Source organism: Chaetomium globosum, genomic scaffold, assembly GCF_000143365.1.
Source record: "Chaetomium globosum CBS 148.51 scaffold_5 genomic scaffold, whole genome shotgun sequence".
Taxonomy (NCBI): Eukaryota; Fungi; Ascomycota; class Sordariomycetes; order Sordariales; family Chaetomiaceae; genus Chaetomium; species Chaetomium globosum.
In genome coordinates, this window is record NT_165980.1 from 3,860,603 (window position 1) to 3,880,491 (window position 19,889).

At 55.2% G+C, this 19,889-nt stretch overlaps 10 protein-coding genes across 10 annotated transcripts; 6 read left to right on the forward strand and 4 right to left on the reverse strand.

Moving 5' to 3' along the window:
• Positions 1–352: 352 nt before the first annotated feature.
• CHGG_08103 (uncharacterized protein) lies at positions 353–2,466 on the forward strand (the record flags this gene model as incomplete). Its single annotated transcript, XM_001225758.1, has 4 exons — positions 353–644; positions 1,026–1,138; positions 1,987–2,204; positions 2,286–2,466. The coding sequence occupies 4 exons, from the start codon at positions 353–355 to the stop codon at positions 2,464–2,466; spliced, it is 804 nt and encodes a 267-aa protein (XP_001225759.1).
• Positions 2,467–3,202: 736 nt separating this feature from the next.
• Positions 3,203–4,752, reverse strand: CHGG_08104 (uncharacterized protein; the record flags this gene model as incomplete). The annotated part of the gene is made up of 4 exons (XM_001225759.1): positions 3,203–3,849; positions 3,907–4,423; positions 4,483–4,510; positions 4,565–4,752. The coding sequence occupies 4 exons, from the start codon at positions 4,750–4,752 to the stop codon at positions 3,203–3,205; spliced, it is 1,380 nt and encodes a 459-aa protein (XP_001225760.1).
• Positions 4,753–5,544: 792 nt separating this feature from the next.
• CHGG_08105 (uncharacterized protein) lies at positions 5,545–5,965 on the reverse strand (the record flags this gene model as incomplete). The annotated part of the gene is made up of 3 exons (XM_001225760.1): positions 5,545–5,571; positions 5,646–5,727; positions 5,784–5,965. The coding sequence occupies 3 exons, from the start codon at positions 5,963–5,965 to the stop codon at positions 5,545–5,547; spliced, it is 291 nt and encodes a 96-aa protein (XP_001225761.1).
• Positions 5,966–6,315: 350 nt separating this feature from the next.
• CHGG_08106 (uncharacterized protein) lies at positions 6,316–6,650 on the forward strand (the record flags this gene model as incomplete). Its single annotated transcript, XM_001225761.1, has 3 exons — positions 6,316–6,333; positions 6,391–6,522; positions 6,579–6,650. 3 exons carry the CDS (start codon positions 6,316–6,318, stop codon positions 6,648–6,650), a joined length of 222 nt encoding a protein of 73 aa, XP_001225762.1.
• A 1,975-nt stretch (positions 6,651–8,625) lies between these two features.
• CHGG_08107 (uncharacterized protein) lies at positions 8,626–9,150 on the forward strand (the record flags this gene model as incomplete). Its single annotated transcript, XM_001225762.1, has 3 exons — positions 8,626–8,724; positions 8,817–8,918; positions 8,995–9,150. 3 exons carry the CDS (start codon positions 8,626–8,628, stop codon positions 9,148–9,150), a joined length of 357 nt encoding a protein of 118 aa, XP_001225763.1.
• An 800-nt stretch (positions 9,151–9,950) lies between these two features.
• On the reverse strand, positions 9,951–10,894 carry CHGG_08108 (uncharacterized protein; the record flags this gene model as incomplete). Its single annotated transcript, XM_001225763.1, has 3 exons — positions 9,951–10,415; positions 10,483–10,686; positions 10,790–10,894. 3 exons carry the CDS (start codon positions 10,892–10,894, stop codon positions 9,951–9,953), a joined length of 774 nt encoding a protein of 257 aa, XP_001225764.1.
• Positions 10,895–12,104: 1,210 nt separating this feature from the next.
• Positions 12,105–12,655, forward strand: CHGG_08109 (uncharacterized protein; the record flags this gene model as incomplete). Its single annotated transcript, XM_001225764.1, has 2 exons — positions 12,105–12,259; positions 12,493–12,655. 2 exons carry the CDS (start codon positions 12,105–12,107, stop codon positions 12,653–12,655), a joined length of 318 nt encoding a protein of 105 aa, XP_001225765.1.
• Positions 12,656–13,112: 457 nt separating this feature from the next.
• On the reverse strand, positions 13,113–15,034 carry CHGG_08110 (uncharacterized protein; the record flags this gene model as incomplete). Its single annotated transcript, XM_001225765.1, has 3 exons — positions 13,113–13,137; positions 13,327–14,927; positions 14,981–15,034. The coding sequence occupies 3 exons, from the start codon at positions 15,032–15,034 to the stop codon at positions 13,113–13,115; spliced, it is 1,680 nt and encodes a 559-aa protein (XP_001225766.1).
• A 666-nt stretch (positions 15,035–15,700) lies between these two features.
• On the forward strand, positions 15,701–16,832 carry CHGG_08111 (uncharacterized protein; the record flags this gene model as incomplete). Its single annotated transcript, XM_001225766.1, has 2 exons — positions 15,701–16,227; positions 16,277–16,832. The coding sequence occupies 2 exons, from the start codon at positions 15,701–15,703 to the stop codon at positions 16,830–16,832; spliced, it is 1,083 nt and encodes a 360-aa protein (XP_001225767.1).
• Positions 16,833–18,528: 1,696 nt separating this feature from the next.
• On the forward strand, positions 18,529–18,848 carry CHGG_08112 (uncharacterized protein; the record flags this gene model as incomplete). The annotated part of the gene is made up of 2 exons (XM_001225767.1): positions 18,529–18,670; positions 18,826–18,848. 2 exons carry the CDS (start codon positions 18,529–18,531, stop codon positions 18,846–18,848), a joined length of 165 nt encoding a protein of 54 aa, XP_001225768.1.
• Positions 18,849–19,889: the final 1,041 nt, after the last annotated feature.

Here is a 19,889-nt window from a genome sequence, read left to right on the forward strand (position 1 = left end):
TTTTTACAGCGTTACAACGGGATACCTCCCGAATGCGACGGTAGCTCACGAGGTGGGATTGCATTTGGCCGACCACCTCAGGGGCATGGTTGAAAGGCGCGACTTCGTGATGCTGCCCTTGCACAACGCCACGCCTCTGAGAAACAAACGGTCTTTCTCCCGCTCCGTTGAGCCGATCTGTCGGGTCAAGCGAGAGCAGCCCCAAGCTTCGTCCGAGCTTCTCTTTTGTTCACCGTTATTTTGTCTCAGAGGAGACGAGAGCGACGGCTTTCCCATCCTCTCAGGAAACAATCCGAGCAAGCAGCGCACAGGCATTGCGGTGCGGAGTCGCGTTTGACGAGGCCCGGCCACAATGTCCCAAACGGGGATTGGTGAAGAGGGATCGGCACCCAGCAGCAAGGCCCTCGCCCAGCCGGCAGTGTCAAACGGATTTTCTGCACAACATTGGTATTCTTTTCCTTCTTCTCCCCGCTGTGGAAAGGGGAAGAACATGGAAGCCAAAATTCTCAAAACTGATGCGAGATTTCACCAGGCAAGGATCCCCCACCGCTTGTTGAACCCGGTTCAGGGTCCCAGGGGCTCGATCCAGGAACTCAATCCAGCGGAGAGGAGAGAGACGGAATCTATGGGTTGCAGACCTGGATGTACGAGGTTTACTACGCTATATTTGAAGCCCTCGGCCGCATAAACAGAAGGTTCTATCGAAGTGAAACATGTCGCAGGCTATGGCAGTCCATCGCGGGAGATGTGACGGCTGCCGTTTGTTGCAGGCCCCCAAGCTGCCCGCATGGCTCGCATGGGCCCTCTTCTCCCGCTTCTTGCGGAGGAACCGCACTCCGCTGTGGAGACCCTGCCCCGAACTGCACGCGGATTCTTTTCTCTAAATCGATTGGCCAATCGGTCGATTAACACACAGCAAGTTCATGGACTCCAGGATGCCTGTGCAGATGCATGCAATGGCATCCGATCGATGAACTTCTGTTCGCTCAACCACGTGTCACCGCACGCTTGTACCTAACATGCAGTGCATTCTGCGGTCGCAGACCGATTCAAGTCCAGGGACACCTCGACCTCTAGTGTCATGTTGCGCCAACAGCGGCATACACTAGTTATTCGAGGAAAAGGGAAAACAGGCAAAGTGTGTCTCACCCGCTGGACGGGGCCCGGCATAACTCAGGTTAGACGAGCATGCTGTCAACAAGGGGACCGCTGGCGCTGATCAGCAAACAGCAGCCAGCCATGCAAGTCATCAACACATCACAAGCCTGATCAAGATGGAGCCTTTGCATTTGTGTTGCAACAGATCATGCTTTCCATTTAGCAAGGCAAGAGACAACGATTGGGCTTGAACTCTCTGGTGAATCACTCGAGGTTGAGCTCGGAAACCCATCATCTCATGGTTTCGACCGGCAAGGGAGAGCCTCTTTTGGGTCAGGAGCGGTCGCTAACAGCAAGTTCACTTAACCAACCATGGACAGGGAAGCTGGGATCCCCAGCGTGCTCACGCGCCCATGAATAATTATCGTGCTTATGAATGCTGGCGTTGTGCTTGTGAGCAGCTTCCAATGCTGTTACGGCACACGAGAGGGTCAAGAATGCCACTCAGCATCGTCTCGTCGTTGAGTGGGATCGTTAATGAGCGAGAATATGTGGTCACGTGACATCGCACCACTCACGCGCCTCGATTACGCCCCTCTCTATCGTTGCGCGCGCCCTTGTTCTGACATTAACCGCGTGTGATAATGAATTTTTGCCCCCGCGACACAACCATACCCCATTGTGTCTCCTCGACAACCCACCGCGACATCATTCGCAACCGTATCTCTACCTATCACCATACTTGACCTCCAAATCCAAGACATCCTCAAGTCGCAACATCACGAAAGTCATCCCAAAGAACAACGAGACCATGACAACCACCACAGTAACCAAACGCACCACAACCAAAATAACCACCGCCACCACCAAACCCTCCCAACCCTCCAGAACCATGAACCCCACCAAATCCCAACTCCCCCTTCCCACCTCCCCTCCTCTCCTCAGCGCGGGGCACCCCCTTCGAGCGGGCCGTATGGCAGCTCACCTACCAGATCCCCGCGGGCTCCTTCAGCACGTACGCGCTGCTGGCAGCCCATCTCAAATCCTCGCCGCGCGCCGTCGGGCAACGCCCTGCGGCGCAACCCCTTTGCGCCCGAGATCCCCTGGTATGTGGTATCCCATTCCCGTCCCTCACCCCAACACAGAAGAACGCATCACTAACCCAACCCCTTCCTCGTACAATAAAGCCACCGCGTCATCGCCACGGGCGGCACACTAGGCGGGTTCAAGGGCAAGATTGGGCGGCGCGACGGCGAGGGCATCACGCTGGCCGAGAAGCGGATGCTGCTCCGGCGGGAGGGCGTCAAGTTGGAGGGGGACGGGGAGAAGCTGAGGGTGTTGGGGACTGCGTTTAGGGGGTTCGTCTGACTCTTTTTGTTTTTGTTTGTTTCTCTTGGGGGGTTGGCTGGTTTGTGTGTTCCTCCTGTGTGTGCGTGGGGTATGGATGTACTTGCGATTTCGCTTATGGTTGGTGGAGGGATGGGAATAGGCGTAGGGTTTGACTGATTTGAGAGTTGGATGGTGTTGCTTTGGCTTGAACGTGGCTAATTTACCTTGCTTATAGCATCGGTTAGGAAGAAATGAAAAAAACAGTCGTGAGGGTCATCTTGGATGTTATGATCCAAGGGCAAAAGGGGACACCGTCACTCCACCATCGCAAAACCCAAAGTGAGCCACGACATTGTCAATTGGCTCCCTATGATACACCCCATATCCCCGGTTGACCCGCGCATCAGACCTCCTCGCCAAACCGCCCTTGCATCCCGAACGCCAGCAAATCTCGTCTCGTTTTGTCTCGGTTGATTCCCAAGTCATATGCCCCCCTCCCTTTATGCTCCGGGACAGCCGCCGCCCTCAGAACAGGCAAGACCGAGCCCATGGTTCCCCTAATGTTACATACAATGGTAGCTTTCCGCCACCTCCATGTGGCCCAAAAGCAACGAAAATTTCATGTGATAAAAAAGCATATGCGCTTTTAGAACGCCAGTGATGAGTGCAATGACGAAACCCGCCGACAAACCAGATGCTAGACAAGATCAAGCGAGAAATTTCCTTCTGCGTGCGCGCAGATCACTCCGAAAACGGCGGATAAGTACCTGGATTACTAGGCCTCGATACTACCACCACGGCGAGCGCGCTGGGGCATGCCACCGCGCGGGCCACCACGACCGCGGCCACGACCCTCGCCACGGTAGCCCCCGCGGCCACGGCCCTCACCACGGTAACCGCCGCGGCCGCGGTGATTGCCGCCGCCCTCGCGCTGGCCGCGGTTGCGACCCGGCACGGACTGGAAACCGTCGTCCGCCGGAGTGGCGGGAGCGGCTTCGGTCTCCGGGTGATCATCAGCCCAGGACTGAGAGGGCGCGGCAGATGTAGCGGCAGGGCCGGTCTCCGTCTCGCTGGCCTCGCGCGAGATCTTCACGTCCACCCACTCCTGAGAGGTGGACAACTCGTTGCCCGTATCCCACTGGCTCTCCCCGGCCGCATTTGCTGCCTCGTCGGCAACCTCGGCGTTGCTAGGGGGGGCGCTGGGCGCAGCGCTGCTCGAGGATGCGTCTGCCGCATGGCCGTTGGTCAGCGCGGTGGCAGAACCTTCGTCAACTTCGGTTAGGCCCGCATTAGCGACGGTCGGGTCGGTTTCGGGTTCCTGCTTGGACTCGACCGCCGCCTCGGGGTCGGCTGACTGCTGGGCAGTCTCGCTCTGTGTGTACGGAGCGGCGAGGGCAATCGCAGCCTTCTTGACCTGGGCGACTAGGAAAGTCAGTGACTCGTTGCGGCAAGAGCAATACCAGATCTGAATCTACTTACAGGTCGTCTGCAGCGCATCGCCGGACGTGCTCCGCGTCTGCTCGTCTGCGCCCTGCACCAGCTTCAGCATGGTGGCGACGGCATTCTCGTCGCCTGAGTAGATGTGCAGCAGGACACCCTCGAGCGCCATGCTCTCGTCGGACGTGCTGTCGGCATCCTCCGTACGGCGGGCCGCAGCGAGGCGGAGGAACTGAGAGAGCGTAAGAAGGTTGGCACGAAGAGTCGCGTTGGCATCCGCCTCCGCCTTCGCTGTGAGCTCAGCAATAGTGTCCGCCTTCGTCTTCTCAAACTTTTCCGTCAAGGCCTTTTCTTGTTCCGCGAGACGAGCCCGGTGTTCCTGGTCGATCTTCTTGTGTTGCGCAAGCTGTTCCTCGAACTGGAACAGCTGGGCCTGGAGGGTAGGCTTCTTGAGGTGGGCAGCCTTCTGGTCGGCGTTTATGATCTTTAAGGTGATAAGCTCGTCGAGCGATTTGTTGCTGTGCTCAGCGATAATGGCATCAACTTTCGCGGTGTTGGTCTGAACGGTGATGTTGTCAGTGATGATCGGTGCCGACAACCCAACCACGCCCAACTTACGATTTTCTTCGTAACATTCCGAATAGACCTTGAAAATCGGTTAGCCACATAAATACACACTGGCCATACATAACTGGCTTACTTCTGCAGGTCGCGAATATAGGCGTTGTCCGAATCATTTTGGGCCTCGCTGGCGGCGATGGAGCCGGCGACCTCGGGGGTTGAGACAACAGGTGCGGGGGACTCGGTGCGCTCCGCCTTTGCCTTCTTCTTCCGGGCCGACTTGGACTCAGTCGGAGCCGGGGGGTTCTGAATATCGGAAGCCGCCATGTTTTTGTTTTGTAGAAAAAGTTGAGCGCAAAGTGTTTTACGCTCTAAAACCGAGGGTTTGGATCGTTGTTCTGTTCGAGTGATCGACCGGATTTCTTTGGCTCGCTCGAGACGACGGGGTTCCGAGATCAGGTGCACAGAGAACACTGATAACAAAATCTAATTGTCAGGATTAAGGGTAGAATTGGATCAGTCGACGGTGGAAAGATGGAAATTCTGTCGGTTGAGAGTGTAGATGCGAAGGAGTTGGTTGGGAAATTTTTGGGGTGCCTGAAGATGCTTCCTCCCACCACACCAGCGGCCTAAACGCGGTGCCACCGAGAAGCAAGCTTGCCCCACAGCGATTGGCCACAATTTCAGGTAACAGTGTGTGAACCTGAGCTCAGCTAGAACGGAACAGAAACAGCCGGAACAAAACACTGGCAGTGTACGGAATTTTCTCTAGATAATTTACAAAGACATCTGGTATGGGAACAGAGGGCCGAGCCTCGTCTGTTATTCGTTTGCCGCCACAAGATTCTAAAATAGCATCCACGGATTGTTTCCCGTTTGCATCATCACGGCCATCGAGGTCGCCTCTCGCACACCTGAATCTTGGTGGTGTCGCGTGCCCCCGCTAAACTCGATCGGTCCCCACATTCATCGGGGAGCTGCGGGGCCGAATGCCTGCCCTGCCGCACCAGCTTCCATCATCCAAACAAACCCCACCCCAGTTAGTGAACTGGCTTGTATATGCGGCCAGTGCCCGTTATTATCTTGCGTTTTTAACTTCATATCCATATTCCAGCCATTTCATCCCCTAAACTTGGCAAGCGAGTCCTGAACCATGGAGCGTGTGAGTTGTGCTTGTGCCAATGGACACTGCGCTGAAATCAGAGCAAGTCTTTGCTTACCACTGTGGCCTTCTTCACGCTCCGGGCCGTGATGCCTCGCTCTCCGCCTTGCTTGGCTTCAATCGCGGCCTCTTTCATGAGTCTAGAACGTTGTCAGCCGGCAGGACATCGGTCGCACATATATCGATATGCTCCTACGTTTGCATAAAGAGCATATAATCCAGAAACATCTGGTTCCTTTGCGTTAGAAGCTCTGCTGACGCGTTTGAGGTTGGGGTTAGAGGTACCATGACATCAGCATTCTTGCTCACGTTGCAATTCGAGTGAGCTTTCACAATCTTCTTCACCGTCGCCCGAGGGTATAATTTCTGACCGGCCATCTTGCCTGTTCTAGAATATGAGAGACGGCTTGATGTGCAGCGAAGAAACAAGAACTCGAATGGGTGGGTATCGGAGTCGTTCCCTGAGAGTCTGCCGTTTGTTGACTTGGGGAGCTTGTCGAAGCAACGCCCAATCGGAGGCTGGCCAAAACTCGCGTTGGGATGGTCTGTGCACCCAGTAATGCAAAAGGGTTAGGGTTGATATTCGATTGCCAGAGCTTCGAAATGCCCCGCCAAAGTTTGGTGGAGCTTCAACCCCAAATGCCCGCCTAAACCCCAAGCAAGTTCAGCGCCCGTTGAAGAGACAATCACATCTCGGTTTCTCCTAGCTTTACATAAATTAAGACAAGATGATGAGCCGGCGGATGGTAAGATCAAGCCTCTATCCAAACGACCAGAACCACCGCTGACAGCGTGCTGCGCAGTTAACGAAGGAGGAGGAGGATGCCATGGGCGACGAGGTTGAGGTTCGCCGAGAGGACCAAGACAAGATCAACAAGTTTAGCCGCCTCCACCAGCACGAGCTCTCAATAGAAGAGGAGTTGAAGACGAAGAATGTGGGCACACGTGGAAAAGTCCAGCCCAGGTAGAGCACGGCTAACTTCCGACACAGAAGGAGAAGGAGGAGCTGGACGATATCACGAGTGAGCTGGAGCTTGCCGATGAGGACGATAACGTGCCGTGAGTTTTACCGAAATGGACAACTACAAAGCAGAACTTGGGCTGAACCGCTGGCAGATACAAAATCGGGGACGCATTCTTCCACCTCCCTCTCCCGCAAGCTCAGGAAATGCTCGAACACTCAACAGCGAGGTTGGACGAAGAGATTGGGGAACTCGAGGAGAAAATGGGCACTATCCGGGAAGAAATGACGCAGCTAAAGGTAGAACTGTACGCAAGGTTCGGGAAGACTATCAATCTCGAGACATGATTAATGACAGAAATCGGCTTTTGAGATTTTGATTGCCCTTGGGATCTGAGTCGCGGGGCTTAGGCAGGGAACGGAGGTCATACTTGCCATAGTGAATCATCTTGAAGCTCGGGGGGTACGGCTTTGCCGTCCGGCCCGGATAACATGCATCGTCTGTTCCCAGGCAAGTTCATCTAGGTAGTCATGGCCCGGGTTTGCGTCAAGCCAGGCATAATACTTCTTGAGTTCTTGTAATCCGATGTGGCCATGTGTCTCGCGGAGGGCGTTTTCTATCCCGCTCTTGCACGCATTGTTCGCAGTCGTGGCTGAACCTAACGGGTTGTATTGATCTAAATCTGTAGGAACCCGTTACGGCTAGCATCTCTTGAACTCCCCACCGTTCCCTCTCTTTGGGAATTGACACCAAGTCCCGCGCACACCCGGATGATTGTCAATTTCTCGCAGAGGGTTCCCTCCTTCCAAACTGACAGGGCATGCAGGATTTGGTCCGCCTCGGCCTCTTTTTGCCGGGTTAGCTTTTCACGTCCACGGGGACGCTTCAGCCGCCAAGAAGAGAGGGAAACGCACCGTTGAGGTCTTCAATCTTTTGGGACGCGTTGACCAAAAGGGTTTGGTCAAGCCACCAGAAGATCGGGGTGAGTTCGTGGGTGGGCCACTGGGGCAGCCCGCACATCCATTTCCGCACGTCGAGGTTGATCCTCCTAAGCGAGGCGCGACCTGTTAGCGGAGGAAAGGGGTTAGGGGGTTTCGGGATGGGCGCACATAATCCTTTTCCGGCGGGCGATCTCTTGCCGCGCTGCGTATCTGTTGGTATCCATGACGGTGAGCCCGCGACGAGTGTTGTGGTCGTGTGAAGGGAGGCTGGCAGTCTGGAGGACGGCGTCGCCCAAGAAAGACGGGACTGCGAAAGAAGGCCGGTTCGGGGGAGACTGAGTGATGGAAGAGATGATGGACCGAGGCGAGACAGCATACCTAGGGGGGCTTTTATGCCCCCAAACGTCCAATGTTCACCCCAATGTTCAGATGTTCTTCCGACGGTGACTTCATACTTTTGGTTTGCCACTCAGATCTCTCGTGATATGGCATGGAGTTGGACGAATGGACCTCTCCGTGTTGGTGAGATGTCCACTACTGGCTGCTTGGGTACTGACGAGGTCATCTGACAATTTTACGCTATCTCTCAGACGACTGTCACTCGAGTAAGGGAGGTTAGCCGACTGCTCTGACATGGAGACTGGAAATAAACTATATCCGAAAGTTTCTCATAGCTATGATGTGATGGAAAACGTTCCATAGACAAGACTGTACCATCATCAGATGATACACAGACCTATCTTGCGCGCTTTCGTCTCCAACGGTCCCCGATCATCAGCCCCAAGAGGAAGCGGTCTCCCTCTCCCTGAATAATATCTAACCTCTAGCTCTTCCCCAAAGCCAACAACCTCATCCCCCCAAAACCACATCCAAAGCCAGACGACGAAAAGGGGTCGTTGCCGTAGCAACAGCATCATCACCCCAGGGTTAGGGTCAAAATCCTCCACCCTGCAGATCGGCGGCCCCACCATCCCATCCCGCAGCATCATCACCAGGTCGAGAACTCACCCACTCGCTAACGTATAAATCATCAACGTCACGTCACGCCACGGTGTCTCACTTGAATTAAGACGACCGCCCCCCCAATCTCTCAAAACCACTCAGGCAATTTTCGACGATCACATCCTTGCACAACATGGCCTCGCAACAGCAACGCTCGGCCTCGGTGGCCGGCACCCGAGAAAAGACCTACTTTGAGCAGCAGAGAGAGGAGTTGATCGGGGAAATCGCCATGGTGAGTGAGCAGCTAGCCCAGCCAGCCAGGCAATGCAGCATAAAACAAAAGAGCCTGGAAAATGAAGAAGGACGTACTAGTTCCGAGTGCAGTCAGTCACTGACGCGGTGTGTGTGGGGCCCAACGAGCAGAGTTTCGAGCATGTCCTCGCCAACATCAACAAGCTGAACCGGTCTCTCGAGGCCGTCATCGCTGTGAGTTGAGACGGATGTGGGGTGAGACTTTCCGTGATGGCATGATGGTTGTCTGACTGGGTGGGTGTGACGCTAGGTGGGCAACGAGTTCTCCTCGGTCGAGGCGCTGTGGTCGCAGTTCGAGAACGTCATGGCCAAGGAAGAACCTGAGGAGGGCGGCGCCGCAAAGTCGGAGGATCGGCAAGAGGGCCAGGAAGAAGCGGATCGCGTGAAGGTCGAGGGAAGCGAGTGAGCTGAGAGGCGGGGTGTCGGATTGGTCTGTATTTGTGATGGGACGACGAGAGTGAAGCCATCCTGGGCAGAGACGGAGATTCTTAGTTAGTGATACCCAATACATTCACTTAATTGCTTAGGCGAGACATGCTTGTCAATTCACAGTGCATAAAGACAGGATGTGGATGTTTGGTTCTTATATTCCATAGCCCTACCCCTAATCAACAAACAAGAAGACGGGAAATCCTTTGCCGCGCCAACACAATGCTCTCCTATCCCGACCCTGTACTCCATCCTCAAGAGTGCGAGTACAGTCGGGCTCAAAGAAGCTTCGCCTGCAAAGAGGTCAGCAAGCTCCCATTCCCGTCCGTTCACCCATCCATCCGTCCATTCCTCATGGGTATCGATCCCTTCTAAAACCCTATAACAGTTTCACGAAGAGAAGGTATACTCCAGTAATACATCAGTTTCCAGTATCCATAGCCAACCCGTCGACATCATCCATCATCCTCCTTCCACCGCCCCGCCCCGCTCTCGAAGAAGAAAAAGATGACAGCAGTAAACAGAGAGTAATAAAAAGAAATCCCGAAAGTCAGTCGCTTGCTTGCATGCCTTGCCGTTGCCATCGGTAAGGGTGTGACAGAAAGGGAAAAAAAAAGGGAAAACAAGGTGCCGGAAAAATGAGGAATCAGAAAAGAAATCAACAGCAGCGCATGTCGTGTCGGCATCATGCATGCAGTTAGTAAAGGTCGTCAGCGCTCCTCGCCCCCTGGAGCCATCTCTACCTGCTTCCTCCCCTCCCCGGGCGCCTCCACCTCCTTACACCAGCGCGCACTTTCTCTTCTTCTTCTTAACAACAGGAATCTGCACGCCGTCGCTTCCAAATGTTATCCCGCCGCCACTGCTTCCATGTCCGTTCTTACTCCCGCCACTAAGCCCATTGAGATTCGTACTGCCTCTTCTCCCAATTCCGATTCCACTACCCGTGGGGGACATGGGCCCAGCGGCAGCAGCCTCGGCTTCGAGCACCTTGCGGTCGTTGGCTACGACTGTCAAAATGGCGCGCTCAAAGATCTCCTCGACACCCTTCATCTCTTTGCTGCTACACTCCATGTACTGAGCGCCCATCTTCTTGGCGACCGCAAGTCCCTGGTCCGCCGTCACCGGCGTAAGACCCTGCGTCTTGAGCATGTCGATGCAGGTCTTCTTGTGACGTAGGTCGGATTTGAGCCCGACAAGAATCAGAGGGGTATAGGGGCAAAAGTGCAGAACTTCGGGGTACCACTGGTAAAAAAAAAAGGAAGGTTAGTTCTCAATGTCGGGGCGTGGTTGAATCAAGCTCAAGACGTACCTTGTCCATTACGTTCTCCAACGAGTTCGGGCAGTCAATGGCGAAGCACACAAAAATGAGGTCGGTTTCGGGGTAAGAGAGCGGGCGTAGTCGGTCGTACTCCTCTTGTCCGGCGGTATCCCAGAGCGCAAGTTCTACGGTCTTGCCGGTGGGAGGGTGTGTTGGGTAGGTGATGTAGTTTTCGAAGACCGTGGGTACGTATTTCTGTCAAGGTGAGTCAGTATTTTGAAAAGCCTACTATGTAAGGTTTGAGCAAAATAAAGGTAGACTCGGTGTGTGTGTGCTACCGATTACTGCGTATACGCACCTCTGGGAAGTATCCTTGGCTGTAGCTGATAAGCAAACAAGTCTTGCCGCAGCCGCCGTCGCCGACCACGACGATCTTCTTAGAGTACGCTGGCCCCTCGGTCATTGCAGTGCCCGAGGATTCCCGACCGGTCGAGGTGCTCATCATTGTGCTAACGGTCCCGTCACTTGACCTGGTGCCGCGTGTGTCCCGCCGTTGCGAGTCAGGCCTCCGCGAGGCGTTGCTGTCTGCTCTCTCGTGTATGTAGGTTGAGTTGCGGTATTGGTAAGACGCCATGGTTTGGGCGGCAGTTGGTTGTGTCGGATTGTTTTAGCCGTGGATTGTTGGGACAAGCCACTGATGCTAGAGGCGCTAATTGCCTGCTTTGTTGAGCAAAAGAAAGCTCAAAAGGAAATGCACCTAATTGCAATGCAAAAAATGCTGGTTTCGTCTGCCCCGCCCCGCCCGGATGAGGTGTCGGTTTTCTGAAATATCGAATCAATCCCGAGTGTGATGATGCGAAGATGATGCAGGTTGTTGACTCGAGGGTTTTTTTTCTGCGGGTGATGCGTTGGTCAACAAGGGATCGCCGATGTGGGCGACAAGAGGGCGGAAGCTGCGACCTGCGGGAAGTAAACGGTTGGCCGAGCAACCATTCATTGGGGCCTTCCTTGCGGTCGGTTTGATGACACAACCGCGGGGCTAAAATTGGCTGGGGTCCCACCGCAGCTTAGGCCAGAAACTGAAAGCAAGTGCATACCGCTCCTGCACTATGCCAGTTTCTGATGCTCTGGCTTCCCTCTAGGTAGCCATTTCTTTTTCCACCATTACCTTAGGTATGTGAGTGTGTTTCTGTTTCCCATGGCTGTGATGTTGGGCTTTCATTTTCTGGGCTTCCTTTTTCTCTGGGCAGGCAATCAGGCAATCACCGACAAGCGCCAGCCCTACGACGCCAGGTCACTGCCACAATCTCTCCAAACCCCGCTGTGGAGTTTTTTTCAGCTGCCTTGTTTGCAGTGGCTAGTGCGTTTTTGGGCCTTGCTCACTCGGCAGGCAGTTAAATTGGGGCCATCATTTCCGCTTCCTTTTCCAACCCAAGTTCTTTCAACGTGTTTGGCGCGTTTGCGAGGTCCAAGGAAAACGTCCTCCCACCACCAAATCCAAGAATCCAAAACTTGCGGCGAGCTCCGTCCTCACATGACGAAAGCTTGAACCTGCAGCTAATACGAGTCAACCAGGGTTGTGTTGGGCTCTTCGTTCGCGGCCAGGACGATTTGCAGAATTTTCAAGTGAAGTTTCTTCCATCACCCCGCGTTCCCCCAGGACGAACCGCGTGATGTCGGACAGCAAGTACATCACGCTCGTCTCGGGCGATGGTTTTGAGTTTGTCGTCCTCCGCGAGGCAGCTCTCGTCAGCCCGACCATCAAAGGCATGCTACGGGGCCCCTTCATCGAGGCGCAAACCAGTCGTTGCACCTTTCCCGAGTTCAGGTAGGTCACATTCTCTGTCTATCGCCTTTCCCCTTCACCTGTCACTGCAATGATGACAACGGCACTGCTGTGTTCTCGCCGATAGACCGCTTGGCCTGGCAATGATAAACTCATCGACAGGACGAGCCCGGACTGCATGGGCGTCATCTACACTTGATCTGACCGCACAGCTTCGCTCCCGCCATCCCGTCGCTCCCGGAGGTCACCGAGGGCAACTGCTAACCGAATCTCAGCGCCATTGTGCTCGAAAAAGTGGTAGACTACTTCCACTATTGGCACCGCAACCAAGACAAAGAGGACGTGCCCGACATGGAAATTCCCGTCGAGATGTGCCTGGAGCTGCTGATGGCGGCCAACTATTTCAACCTTGACGCCAGGCCGACACCGAGAGAGTAAAATGGGTAGCACCTAAGCCCAATTCTCTGTTTCTGGTCTGAGCACAAACCTGTCTTTTCGTCAATGGCGTTGGTATGGTACGGTGCCTATGGTTCGGCGTTCCGGAAAACAGGCATCATAATGGCATAGCACGGCACCAAGGTAGTCGGTCATTTGAGGTTGAGGGTAGCCAATTCCCTTGATTGAACAAAACGCTGTTAGCGTTCCATAGCGCCTTGTGTGTGCTGCAGCATCGCGTCGTCTTTCGTGCTTGCAACACCATCTTAGCATATGCGTCTGGCCTCTGTCTCTCCCGTGGGCCCGACGTCTAAAATAGATGGAAGATGGACACCGTCCTCAACGATCTGCTTGGCTCATACCATCCGTGGGGCTCATGCTTTATTAGAGAGGATATATCACAGCAGAGAAAACAAAACAAATTCATTCCATTGTCTCAGCCATGCCTTGTCAGCCTAAATCAATCCCCTGTTTTGCCTTGCAAACTGTGACTCAAAACAAATAACGATTGCCCCCCGTTGCACCCCCTTCGGTGATAGACAATACATGATAATAATCACATAAGATATCTATCACCTCTCCGCGACTCTCCCACCCCATCTCTCCCACGCAACACACACGCCCGACCACCCCTCCCCCCTCTACCCCCTCTACCACCCCCCCTCCTACCATACCCACCGCGTCCTCCCCGCCCACGGCCGCTACCAAACTCCGCCGGCGGCGGGCCCATCTCGCGCCTGATCTTCCTCTCCGTCTCGCTCGCATCCCAGTAGTTGGTCACATCCAGCAGCTCGCAGAAGGCGACCGTCTGCGGGCTGGTCCACTCGAGCGGCTGCTCATCGACCACCTCCGGGTCGACGCCGGGGCGGTGGGCCGGGGCGGTGACGGCAAAGTTGTCGGGCACGTCCAGGCGGCCCGGCGCCACGATGTGCTCGTCCACCCAGGCGCGCTGCTCCTCGATGATGGCGCGGTAGTGGGCCTCGCCCTCGTCCGGCGGGGTGGTGGCCGTGCGGTCGCCGATCTTGATCAGCGGGTGGAAGGTGCGCAGGATGGAGAGCCATTCCGGGTCGTATTGGAGGCGCAGCTTGGTCCCGGCCGCTGGGCGCGGGGTGTCGGTGGGGATTTCCATGAGTTGGAGGAATTTGCGCCCGGGCAGGCATTTGTCGAGAGCGAGGAAGCGGGTGGTGGTGTTGGTGATGCTTTCGGGCACGGGTTGGCCTGGGGTGGGGCGCGCGGCGGAGATGCGCGCGGGTTTGGCGAAGGCCGCGGGGAGTTGCGAGCGGAGAGCTTCGGTTTCGTCGGTGGGTTCTTCGGCGGCGTCTTCAGTGGCGGGCTCGTTGGCCGTGTCTCCCGCGGTGGCACCAGTGGTGTCCTCGGCAGCGTCCCCGGTGGTGTCCCCCGTCGCGGGTTGTGGTTTCGATTCATCCTGGGATTTGGCAACCTTTGCTGCCGCTGCTGTTATCCCAGGGAAGTCGTCGCCGTAGTCCAAGTCGAGGTCGATTTCGTCGGGGTTGGCATCTAGAATCGGCCTCGGCGGTGCTGCTTGGGGCTCTTCCTCATACTCCTGCTGCTGCCCTGGCGGGTCGAATTGCTTGATAGCCGCAAATTTGCAATGCAGATGCGCCGAGAACCAGAAGTGCGGACGCAACCTGTCCAGGACATACTCGGCAGCTGGATTTCCCAAGGAGCCATCACGCGACTCGCGCTCAAAGTCGGGCTTCATCTGGAACAGGCGCTTCTGGTTGCCGTGCTTCTCGATTGCCCGTGGCCAGTCGTGGCTAATGCCGATATCCACTTGGGTGCGCAGCTGCAGCAGCTTGCGCACGTCGATTTCGCGCACGTGGTAGAAGCTCTTGACATCGTCGGAGTTGAAGGGTAGCCGCTCGTGATGTTGCTTTCTGTAGTCGAAGCCCTTCCAGATGCCGCTCATGCCGGCGATACGGAGCGGGCCCAGGCGGAGCACGTTGGCCGCGCCCATGTAGTAGATGTTGGGGGCTACCCAGCCGCCGTAGTAGAGCTCCCAAAGATGGGATGACGCCTCGTGGTTGCCGGCCACAAAGATGGTCAAGTAGGGAGCCTTGCGAGAGCCGCTATAATACTCGTGGAAGTCGGCGAGTTCACGGTACTTTGCGGGCACCGACATGGCGTTGAGGTCGGCGGCATTGCGGACAGCCTGGAAGTCGCCACCGATGATGAGCAGGTCGACGCCATCCCATTCGCGCTCCTTGCATGACCTGTCGACAGCGTCGTAAATGGCATTCAGAGTGCCGTGTCCCTGGGTGCAGTTAGCAAACAGTCACAAATTACTGCCAGGAGGAGAATGCATACACAGCCCTCAACCGCGATGCGGACGCCGTTGGTCTCAAGCGTACCGCTTGACATGTTGAGCCGGGAGTGAGACTTTGGGCTTTTCTTTCTGGAATAATAGATCTGAGATGTGACAAAAGTTCTCACGAAGATGCGATGGTGATGAATGCAAAAGTTGGTTGGGGCTGGTGGTCGTTTGAAGAAACCGAGTCTTCGAAATCTTGATGCTGTGATTGGAGCAGACATCATCTGCAACCTCCTTTCACCAAACAACCCATCAACAGACTTTCTTTTGTTCTTTCACACCGACCACAAAGGACATTCGGTCCCGCCAATTGGTCGCAGGCCGTGTCCGGTTTCGTGCTGAAGTTTGCACCGGCCTCGCAGTCAATGCCAAACTCCAAGCCAAGTGCGCCACCTGCAATGAGTGCCTACCGCTTGCGGTCAATTACGGGGCTTCCCTAAATCTTCCGAACCTGCTTCAGCTGCTTTCTACTTCAGCACTGACACGGCTCAACCCGGAAGCCTGCAACCAATTTAAAGCGAATGTTTGCGTCGCCGAGTATAAAGAAAAGCATCATGGCCGCCGTCCGGAAAAGGCCTTTTTTTTTTCTGTCCCTGAGGTTGCCAAAGACACATCTCTCGGCGACAATCCCTCCTCCACCAACAGATTAAACATTGACCTTTAAACCTTTGACTAGGTAACTAACCTCACACCACTCGTAAAGCACATCTGCATCAATGAATCCGTTTAAAACATCCCTCTTCGACAACTTCACCTTCAAATGGCTGCGCTGGCGTGCGCCAACCGGCCCCCTCCAACCCCTCCCCGACGGCGTCGACCGACTGTTCGTTGAAACCCCCGGCGGCAACATCGAAGTGCTCTATGCGCGCCCAACCGCGCCGCTCCCCGATGCCGACGCCCCGTCCCTCTTCTTTGTGCACGGCGGCATGGGCGGCGCCTGGGTCTGGCTGGAGTACCTGCAGTTCTTCGCCGCCCGCGGCATCCCCTGCTACGCCGTCTCCCTGCGCGGCCACGGCGGCAGCTACTACCCGTCGTACCTGCGCATGGTGTACGCGACGACCAAGAGGATGCTGGCGGACGACGTGCTGGCCGCGCTGCGCTGGGTCCAGGCGCGCGAGGGCGGCAGGGAGGTTGTGCTCGTTGGCCACTCGAGCGGCGGCGGGTTGGCCCAGTTTGTCTTGTCGGAGAAGGAGGCGAGGGTGAAGGCGCTCGTCCTGCTGGCGTCGGTCCCTGGGTCTGGATCGTAAGTTTGCTTTGGGGGGACTTTCCAAGGAATGCCTGCTGACGCCCAGTGATAGCGATGATGTCTACCTGAATTGGATGAATCTAGATCCGTGGTTTCTCCCGAGGATGATATTGCACCTCTGGCACCCTAACTCGCCACTGTCCCACCCGGCATTGACGCGGAGAGCATTCTTTAGCAACGAGCAAACTGACGCCTACATTGAGGCGTTCCAGGACAAGGTTTGCCCTTACGAAAGTATTGTTTGGGCATTGGGGATGACGAAGCCCTTCGTAAACCAGCAGAATGTGCTCTCACAGATCACCGACTGGGACAGCGGCCAGAGAGTTATGATTATGAGTGGCGAGTTGGACAGGATAATGACGTTTTTCGTCATGCGCGACCTCGTGAAAACGTATCGTGCGACCTTCAGGAGCATGATACGGCAGAAACAGCGGCAGTGCGAGGATACCGAGATCGTTCCCGTTGTTTGGGAAGAAGACAAAGATAACAGCGGCCATGGTGTCAGGTATTGCGACGTCCCGATGGTCGGACATCATATGCAAAATGATGTGGACTGGGAGGTGGGCGCTGGGAAGTTGTTGGCTTTCTATGAGCAGCTATGATGACTGACGATGTGAGGTGTTGGAGGAGACATCTTCGCTTTGGACAGGTTGGCGTTTGGATCGATACGAGGGCTTCAATGAACGAATAAGCATGCAGAAATGCAACAATCAGTTATACGTCTCGTATGTGTTCATCACAGGGCTCTACCATATCAAAGCAGAACAAGTCACTGCCGCTCATCCTTCACCGATGTGCCGACGCCGCTGAGTGTTGAGACCACTGGACTAGGTTGGTGCAGCATGTCAAGGTCCTGGGATATAAAAGCAAGATTACTGTGCCATCCAGCAATTCTAATAATCACTACCGATCCTGAATCCGTTGCGTCTTGCTTAGCACTGAAACTCTTGACCTCCGCAGACTATACGAGTTCCGGAATCCGGTTGGCCCAGGCTATTCATAACGAGCAGGACAGGCCCTGGCTGAAGCAGGTCTGGCGGTTTTGAAACGAGATAAAGCTCAAGTGCATCACCTGATAATGTTCTATTTATCTATTACCTCACCCGTATCTCACCCGTATCTCGCGTCGTCGGCCTGGCATTGAGTCGTCGCCATGCGAACAGGATCATAACCGCCCCCCGCCTTGAAGACTTGGTTGTTAACCAAACCGAGGCCGAGAGAGTGATGAGCTTCTAATCTCGTCCCTGGCCATACAAGCCCGAGCGAGCATGCATCCATGGGCATAGTCACCGGGCCGCGACTTTTCTTTGAGCAGGCCATCAATGTTAGCGAGCACATTTTGTCCCCTGAGTCTTAGAATCTTGTTTTGGATCCCAGACGAAGAGGATCCTGTTTTGGGATTATACGATTTCCGTTTGGGAAGTGACAATTGCTTCGTTATCTCGGCCCTTCTTGAGTTCCCTCGCATATTTACGCGTTTATCCACCCCGGCGTTGGACAGGTACGCCCCCGCTCGATGCTACTCCTCCATTAAGATAGTTCTGCGGTTTCTCGACAGTGACTATGAAGGAATGGCCCGGGTCTTGGTACTCCGTGGTCAGGTGGCCCCTATAAGGATCACCGTATTATTGCATGAGGAGATGTACCAAGGAATAGTAGCACGAAGCGTTCAGTAACTATCATGGGATGCTTGAATGGTAAGTAGTAGGATGCGCTCCAACCACACGGAGCTATCCCCAACATCTGGGACTGGTGCACTGAACTAACGGGCTACATGGACGCTCTGCTCAGAACAACATGACAGTCTGAAGGCAAACAAACCACATATCACTTGACTGAGTCGACAGATTTGAGAGTTGTTGGCCTTGCGCATGCCAAACCAGACCCTGGCAACAAGACAAACAGCGGCACTGGGGAGCCTCGGTATTTCTTGAGCCTCTCACTCCCATGGCAATCCCCCCTTCTGCTCAATACCACGCCGTTTGAGCCGAGAACGGCGGTGGATGTACCCCCGGAGGATGCTGTACCCAGAAGTCTAATGGTTAGCCGCCTTAGGAAGCTATAATACCCATCTTATAACCTGCAACGCAACACTCTGTCCGAGTGTACTAAGCATATGTAAGCTTGCTAACTGCAATTCGACTCGGTAAAGTTGTCCTCGGCAGCTACGCGATCAGCGCCATGTCACCATGCTCTCGGTGTGCAGGGAATCGAACGGCCTCGTCACTCATCTCGGCAAACGATAATTACCGACCCAAGTTCCTACGTTGTAGGGGGCCTGATCCGGGGTTTGCGAAGATGGCTCCGGGAGGGGCCGCATACGCGACTCCGGTACCAATGTTCGGTACTCGGAGAACGGACCGGGTACACGCAGCCGAAGTGCTTTGCATGCGGCCTCCGGCGATGGTATGGAGTCCGGGGGGGGGAATGGCCGGTCAGGGTATGACGAAAGGCCGGCTCCTCGTGTGAAAGGGGATTGAAACCGCAACCACGGTCATGGAATTGGGCAGAGCACCATCTAATTATGAAAATGCGACTCAGTGGTGGACCGCAAGTCCAGGGGAAGGGAAGTAAGATTCGTATACTGATTCCTAGTCATTGACAAGAAGACGTTGTAACTAACAACCACAACCCGAGGTCACGAAGTCAGGGGCAATCACAACCTCGTTCCTTCAAAACCACTTCCAAAGACCGCTAAGCCATCAACTCCAACCCTACACAGTACTGCGTATCCAGGGGGTGGCGAGTCCCCATCACCGAGGGACAACACGGAGTCATCACCAAACCTCATCAGCCTCAACACCAACCCAACCCATCACGACCTCAACATCATCCACCTCGGACACCACCACATCCGGCAGCAAGGAGCACCATTCGAGACAGCAAGCTCCCCCTTTCCGGCGTCACATCTTGTGGCAGTGCCAGACGCCACAGCTCAGCACACCACACCACACCACCACCCAACGAAACCCCCCCCCCCCCCCCCTCCTTCCCCCCGACAACGGAGAGTTACCGCAAATCCAGACCAAGATCCGTTGAGTGAAGCGGCGCGGGTTCCGAGACATCGGCGGCGCAAATCATGGAAGGCCGGCCTCCTGCTGCTCCCTCCCCTCGTCTTTCCGCGGAATCACGTCCCTTCAAGTCCCTCCCCGTCGGAAGGAAGTGGAGGGGAGTGTGTGGAGGGGCGTGGAAAGGACATACTCAACACGCAACAGACCAGTAGTTAAGTTCTGCGTCGTCCAAGTACACTACACCCACGCCACGGTTCCCATGCAAGCGCAACCCGCTTGGCCTGATCTGGCCTGACAGCTTTTCTGGAAGCCCCCCTAGCCCCGGTCATGGAAGAATGCGAGACGGAGCTAGTTAGCTGGTGGGCTCGTTGACTGTGCAGCAGCAGCAGGATCTCTGGAGGTGGCTGGGTATTTTTTCTTTTCTCTCGGACGCCCCCTGAGGCCTGCTAGTCCAGTTTTAGTCAACCATCATCATACTGACACGAGTTAGCTTCATCCGATGGGCGAATTCCTCCGCGTCCGGGCCCGTTTTTTTTCTTCGGGATTTTTTCTTCTCACCGGCTAGGCCAGGTCAAGGGGTGAGCACATAAATCTAGTGTACGAGCTAGTTGCGCAAGGCGAGGTAACTAAGTAAGGGCCAAGTCAGCT